Here is a 7,632-nt window from a genome sequence, read left to right on the forward strand (position 1 = left end):
CCACAGGTTTCCAAAGGCGACATCTGGAAGGGCTGGATCCATCCTCGATCTCAAGTTCACTGCATGGGATGCTGTAACCTTTTTTTTCGAAACGATAAGAAATTTCATTATCAGAAAGAAAAAACAAGTTACATGTACGAGCAACCGCTCAAGGGAACTGTACAAAAAGTGTTCAAAGAACACTGAGGAAAATTCTTTCCTCATCCACAATTACGCTTAAAGCGTCTGCACTCAGTTTTCTACTATCTAACATATTTTCTTCCCTTTCCAACCCAAAAGAGCACATGCAAAACAGTCTTTTCAGATTCAAAATATCCTCCAGTAATGTAGCCATCTTGCTATCTGTTGGTCGTTGCTGTGTTAGTTGTTTCCATAGCTCTTTGTTGCAAAAGTTGAGTCGTACCTTTCTCCACTGCTGGTGCACAGCTTTACACATAGCCAGTTTTAATGCCAATGCTTCATCCAAAATTTTGCTCCCCAGGCTTCTCTCTTTCAGCACCCATTCTGCAATTTTAGTGTTTGCTATTGTTCTTACTGTGACTCTTATTCCAAGGCCATTCTGTTCTTGCTTCTTTGCTGTTGTCACTTCTATAATTATAGCCCCTTAATTTCCATTGATCTGGCTTTGTTGTTCATTTGCAGGAATTGTTTCTTCTGTACTCTTCCTATCTCCCTATTGAAGCTCTACACCTTGTTCCAGCCATTCTTTATGCGCACGGTCTACTATTCTCATTGGTGTTGATCTAGCTGAGCTCTCAAATTCCTTCTTATTCCTATCTTTCCATATCTGCCACAGTATATTTACTGTCAGTCCAATATGATCCTTCCCTTCTGGTCTAGTCCTTGCTTCTGAAATTCGCAGCCACCATCTCTTGAAATCTCCCTTCTGGTCTGTTGCTCCATCCCATTGAATGGGAGCTGATTTCCATATATCCATAGCATGGGAACAGTTGAGCAGCAGATGTTTTATGGTTTCCTGTGCCTCACCACAAGTTGAGCATATAGGATCACCTATTCCTGTTCGTCTCCACACTGCCTCCCTGACTAGTAAGGCTCCTTTAATACACTTCCAGATGAAGTGTTTGATTTTATGCTTAATATTAAGCCTCCATAGTGTATTCCATATCTGAGTCATTTGTTGCCTTTCTTTTGAAATGCTTGATCCAGCTCCCTCCAATTTGCACCTCGTTCTGCTTCTACCTTTCTCCATCAACTTTTTATATCCTGAATCAACTGTATACTCCCCTCCCGCTTTTGGTTTCCAGTAGAAGCTATCTTCCCTCCCAGATAGGCTTAGGGGGATACGAAGGATCTTCTCAGCATCTTCTTTGTTGAAGTTGCTAAATATGATATTCTTGTTCCATCTCTGCTGGCATATTAGCTCATCCACCATTTCCAGCTCACAGTTACTTGTTCTGCACATAGTTGGCTTCCCCGTGGGTGTCTTTGGTATCTATTTGTGGTCCTAGATTCTCGTGCTTCTACCATTTCCAATTCTCCTGATCAAGCCTTCATCGAGTAAACCTCTTGCTCTCATTAATCCTTGCCAAATCCATGATGCGTTCTTAGGAGGGGTGCATTGTAAAATGGATTCTTGAGGGAAATATTTAGCCTTTAACACCTTACTGACAAGAAGGTTTGGCTTAGTTAGTAACCTCCATACCTACTTGCCCAGTAGTGCTTTATTGAAGGCTTCCAAATCCTTGAAGCCAAGGCCACATGCGTTTTTGTGTGCTACCATTTTGTCCCAAGCTATCCAGTGCATTTTATTTCTTCCCTCGGTTTCACCCCACCAGAAATTAGACATCAAAGTACTAATGTCTTTGCAAAGTTTCCTTGGCAGCTTGAAGCATGACATTACATACGTAGGCATGGCCATTGCAACTGCCTTCAACATGACCTCTTTTCCAGCTAAGCTCAAGAATTTATTTTTCCAGTTCTGAAGTCTTCTTTTTATACTTTCTCGTACAAAGCCAAAAATCTGATCCTTTGTTCTGGAAATAACCATAGGGAGTCCCAAATACTTCCCTTTCCTTGCTTCCATCATCCCTCCTAAAGCTTGACATATCTCTCCTCTTTGTTCACATTCCATCTTTTTACTAAAGAAAACTGCAGATTTATCAAGGTTAATCAGCTGGCTTGAAGCTGTTTCATAGACTTTTAGAACTTTTATTATCTCAGCCGCCTCTTGCTTGTTTGCTTTACAAAAGATGAGTGAGTCATCTGCAAAGAAAAGATGGGTGAGTAGTGGACCTTGCCTGCTGAGTTTCACACCTATGATCCTCTTGCTCTCTTCAGCTTTTCTTAGCAGATTGGAAAATCCCTTAGAACATATTAAGAATAGGTATGGAGACAGTGGATCTCCTTGTCGAATGCCCCTTCCTGGTGAAACAAACCCTTTAGCTTCTCCATTACAATTGAAGGAATAATTGACTGTTGTCAGGCAGCTACTTATCTAATCAATCCATGTATCGCAGAAACCCATTTTTTCCATCATTGCCTGCAAAAAATGCCACTCCACCCTATCATAAGCTTTTGCCATATCTAACTTGATTGCCATGCAGCCATCTTTCCCATGCCTTTTATTTTTTAGGTAATGCATGTACTCATGAGCAACAATTACATTATCTAAGATCTGTCTATCTGGGATAATGGCTGATTGGGTCTTGCTTATGCATTTGTCCAGGACAGTCTTTAACCTGTTAGCCAAAATTTTAGAGATGATTTTGTAAAGCACACTACAAAGACTGATAGGCCTGAAATTCTTTAAGTTGGTGGGGTGCTGGATTTTGGGAATAAGGGATATAACCGTATGGTTAATGGATTTAAGCATGAAACCTGAGCTGAAAAATGCTTGGATTGCTGAGATAATGTCCCTCTTGATGGTACTCCAAAATCTCTGAAAAAATAGTGGAGTCATCCCATCTTGTCCTGTAGCTTTTTCAGGGTTCATGGAAAAGAGAGCATCTTGAATTTCTTTCTCCTCTACTGCTTTAGTCGGGTTAGCATTCATCTCCTGAGTTATGGAGTGTGGAATACCATCTAAGATTTCAAACATGTCACCTCGCCCTCCACTTCTGAACAGCTCCTTAAAGTAATCAGAAATTTCATTCACTATCTCATCCTCATTCTTAGTCCAAGAACCATTATTTCTCTGCAAATTTCTGATTCTATTACACACTCTCCTACCCTTGACATAGGTATGGAAGTACTTAGTGTTCTTATCCCCCTCCCTAAGCCAACTAATTCTAGCTTTTTATTTCCAAAAGTTTTCTTCCTCCTTGTAGGCAGTGCTCAACTTATCTTTAATGTCAATCAGATTTTTCCTCCTAGTCACAGCCTCTGAATTCCTAGCTTCCTCCAAATCTTTCTTTAGAGCATTGATTTTACTTCTAGAGTTAGCTTGGAAAGAATTTCTCCACTTCAAGAGTTCAATTCTGCAATTCCTAATCTTTCTAGTAATTTTGAACATCTTAGAACCTTGCTCCTTCTTATTCCAAGCTCTCTCAACCACTTGTTGCATACTATCCTTTTGAAGCCATCTCTTGTCAAAATAGAACCTTTTTTTTTCCTATTTGTTGCCGGGACAGTGTCTAGAATAAACATGTAGTGGTCAGACGTAAAAGTGTCTAAATGTTGACATTTTGCCTTCTCAAATCTTGGAACCAATCGACACTACATAGGCACCTATCAAGTCGTTGCCTGATTTCACTATCATCATTCCAGTGATTGCTCCACGTCCAAGGTTGACCTTCAAAACCAATATCTATTAAGTTATTTTGATCAATGAAATCCCTGAAGTCCCTAAAGCTCCTCTCCTCAATAACTACACCTCCCTACTTTTCCTCATTAGACAAAATGTCATTGAAGTCCCCAGCTATCAAATACCTCGCTCCCCATAACCTTTTCCTCCTACTGAGCACCCTCCATTGCTCTCTCCTTATCATCTAATCACAACTGGCATATAAATCTACAAACCACTAGATCATTTGAGTGTCACTGTCTTCAATTTTGGCCTCTATCGTGAAGGCAGTAGTATTCACTTCTAGAATGTGTGTATCCTTAGTCCAAAACAAAGCCATGCCACCTGCTCTATTCATAGCTTCAACTACTACAGAATTATCAAACCTGAGACCCCTAGCTATCCTATCAAGAACTAGTTTCCTATTCTTAGTCTCACTTGAAAAAATCAAACTTGGATAGGAGAGGTTATTCACCTCCCTCAGCTGGGGAACTGTCAAGGGGCTCCCCACTCCTTGACAGTTCCACACCATGACTCTCATTCTCCTTCGGGGGCCCCTTTAAGGAAGGACCCCTCCTCCTCTCCCCTCATATCAGTAGAGTACAGTTCCTCCATAGCTTTAGTTTTTTTTCCATTGAACTAGCTCAGAGTTAGCATCCTCCATCTCTTCATCCCTAATCAGGCACTTCCTCTTCCCAACCTTCATCTGATTATCCCCTCTACCATTTAACTCCCTCAAAGGTTTCCTAGTTCTGGTTGGGGATTTCAACCTCCTAAACGTCCTCTTGGCTTGCATATCTACCTCTGCCTCCACCCTTTCAGCACAATGGCTTTCCTGGCAAAGCACAAGAGTTCCTACTGACTCCTCCTTAGTCCCCAGTTCATGAATCTGATTTTAGCTCAGTATCTCAACCTCTCTATCCTCCTCCATCTTATCTACCTCCTATGGATCTTTACCTTCTTCTACAATCTGATGCACAAGAGATAGATCAGGGTTCCTTTCATTTGGGTTCAACTGTCCCTCCTGACTACCTTGAGGAACATCCTTACTATCCTTCACATATGTAGATGCGCCTGTATCTTTTACAATCCTATCATCTGCTCTATCCTTTCTTAGCTCCTAATTGCTATCACCTCCATTCACATTGGACTTGAGCGTTTCCAGCAGACATTTAGCCAATGTAGACCTATCCCGCTCCTGCTCAACCAATTCTCCATTTCGATAGGACCAGTATCTTTTATCACTTAACACTTCAGGCCTATTAGATTTTTTCAGAGGTGAACATTTATAATTCCCAGCTCGCATCCATGGGCCATATTGGTTTTCTACAATACCTTCTCCTAGGACTCTCCTCTCCTTACAGGACCTCTCACTATGGCCTACTACACCACAACTGTAGCAAAAATCAGGACACCGTTTGTATTTAAAAGCAACCCACTTAAGAACACCTGCAATCTTAACCACTGTGCCTCGAAGAAGAGGTTTAGACAAATCTACCTGAGCTAATATCTTCAAATGTCTACCCTCTTTCCCCCCAGATTGAGGTACTATCACCTCTCTAACTTCTTTGAATACTGATCCAACCTTTTTTCCAACCTCTTTGGAAAGCCAGTGAATTGGCAAATTCCAAAGTTGCACCCAAAGGGGTGCTACCATAAAGGCATTATAGGCTTCCTCTATCCCCTCTGTCTATTTTTTCAGCACTAATATTTGATTGTCAATCACCCAAGGTCCCCCATTGACAATCTTTTCCTTCTCATCAGCATTTGGGATATTGAATTGAAAAACATTAGGTCCCAGTTCCAAAACAGTCATATTCCTCGGATATCCCCATGCCATAGCAACAAAACTTTTAACACCCGTAAAATTAGTCACTTTCTCTCCTATAACTCTGCCTATGAGACTATCTTCGCATGCTCTCACACCATGCTGTAGGTCCTCCATCTCCAAAACAGCTCCTAAGAGCTCATTCCCTTCCAGGGAGAATTTCTGTAGAAGTTCCGAAAGATCTCCCTCCATGGACAATCAGCCCTCACTAGATAGACAAACCCCATTCCACACGCAGAGGACGCAGGTAAAAACAGGGTACGAGCAGGCAAAGAACAACAGAAAACAGAGAAACCAAAAAGAAACACTAAAGGATTTTACTGGTAAAGACCCAAAACGAAAGAGAAAATGTAAAAATTGCTCTGATCACGATTACCTTTAAGAGTACAAAGGAAAGATGGGAGCACAAAACCGCATTATACCTGGCAAAAGCTTACTCAAGTTTTGGAGCTTTTGTCGCTTTAGCTACTTCTAACCATGCAATACGTATCTCAGTAAGTTATTGGTATCAGTTGCATAATTTCCGACAGAGACGATGAATCATCCATCTTAGAACTTCCTATTGATAAAATTATGGGATTATGGGTGTTTGAAAATGGGTGTTTGAAAAAGTTTGAGTTGTCTGCCTTTTCCCACCAAAAAGGTGAAGAAGCTCCTATCCCAAGAGAGAGCACTTCTACTTAGAGTGAGAAACCCTCTACTTAGTGAGAGGAAGTCGGGGATGCTGTAACCATCTTCTTAGAATTGGATGCCGTTCTGAAATTGCTCCAAATGAAAGCTGAAACAGCCTTCACTTGGGTAGGATAGTTTCCTTTTGATCCAGGAATAGAAGCAGCAGCTTGTTTAAGTTTTGCAAGCTTTTCCTTGTCAAACACAAAGCGTTCAGTCACAATCTTTTCTTTCGTCTTGGCTGTGGGTAGTTTGAAACCAAAACATGACATATCTATTGGAGGAAAAAGTTTCGCCCACTCAAAAGCAGGTGGTAACATATGTTCATCATCTCCGCGGCAGCTTGCTGCCCATGAATTCAAGAATGTAACCAAGGACGTGCCATCGGCAATTTTGTGCGAAATTTGCACTCCTATAGCTACGCCTCCACAATCAAAGAAAGTGATTTGAACGGCAAGAAGTACTGTTTTGGGCTTATCTATGGCACTTCTGGCATTTGACTCAAGAGGAACAAATTGTTTGAGTTCCTCCATGATGGGTTTTTCTATAACCTCCGAGAGGGTAGTATGAACTTGATCTTCAACAAACAGTGCACCAGAATCATTGCAATCAACTGAAGATATCTCACTGGTAAGCCCTCCTGCCAAGGGATAAAATTGAGTCAAAACATTAGACAAGGATTACTTGAGGATTTGAGCAATTTTGGGATGGTCTTTGTTACTAGATTGCAACTGGTTAGCATTGTAGAAGAAAATAAGAGGGATGTAAGCAGATGGTGTAATTTGGTCTAGCAAGGATAATTGGAGGTTTCTAAGGTGATGGGGTGTTGGAGATGATGGTTTAATCATCTCTTTTGACAATATCTCCAAATTGGTCACCATTTTTGTTACTTTTTGAAGCTCCTTGTGAATTGATAGGAAGTGATGACAGAAAGGCAGTGCAAAACCTAGAATTGGATTTGATTTATCTGATAGAGCTTGGAGATCACTATGTATACAAAATATTGTTAACGATTGCAAATCCAAAAAATAAATAAACAAACAAATAAATAGAATCAAAGACTTTTATAAGGAGAATTATTGATCTGTTGTTGTACCTAATTAGTTGATTAGTTGAATGATGTTGATCTGTTACTAGTAAAACAGCTTTAGTCTTTTCTACAGCTGATTATTTAGTAATATGGGAATTAAAGAAGTTCATGAGGTCTAACCCTATGATGCTTACATATGTTAATAAGATCTTACTCAACCTAGCTATTTAGTAAGTAATTAAGTAATCACCTATTTGGCTATTTTATGAAAGAATTGTTACCTAAAGCTTCTACAATTAGTCATTTTTTAATAATTTTTTATATATTTAGAATTTGATGTAATGTGAACAAATAGAGGTCTTT

At 40.2% G+C, this 7,632-nt stretch overlaps 1 protein-coding gene across 1 annotated transcript; it reads right to left on the minus strand.

The window, feature by feature from the left end:
* Positions 1-6,271: 6,271 nt before the first annotated feature.
* On the minus strand, positions 6,272-7,120 carry LOC113760090 (vinorine synthase-like). The gene is made up of 2 exons (XM_027302664.1): positions 6,961-7,120; positions 6,272-6,879 (listed from the first exon to the last, which is right to left on the minus strand). The coding sequence occupies exons 1-2, from the start codon at positions 7,118-7,120 to the stop codon at positions 6,272-6,274; spliced, it is 768 nt and encodes a 255-aa protein (XP_027158465.1).
* Between the last annotated feature and the right edge of the window lie 512 nt (positions 7,121-7,632).

Source organism: Coffea eugenioides, chromosome 2 (assembly GCF_003713205.1).
Source record: "Coffea eugenioides isolate CCC68of chromosome 2, Ceug_1.0, whole genome shotgun sequence".
Classification (NCBI taxonomy): domain Eukaryota; kingdom Viridiplantae; phylum Streptophyta; class Magnoliopsida; order Gentianales; family Rubiaceae; genus Coffea; species Coffea eugenioides.

Coding starts and splice junctions, on each gene's coding strand:
- LOC113760090 (XM_027302664.1), bottom strand. CDS start 7,120: ATGGTGACCAATTTGGAGATATTGTCAAAAGAGATGATTAAACCATCA. Junction 6,880..6,960: donor TGCTAACCAGTTGCAATCTA/GTAACAAAGACC, acceptor ATCCCTTGGCAG/GAGGGCTTACCAGTGAGATA.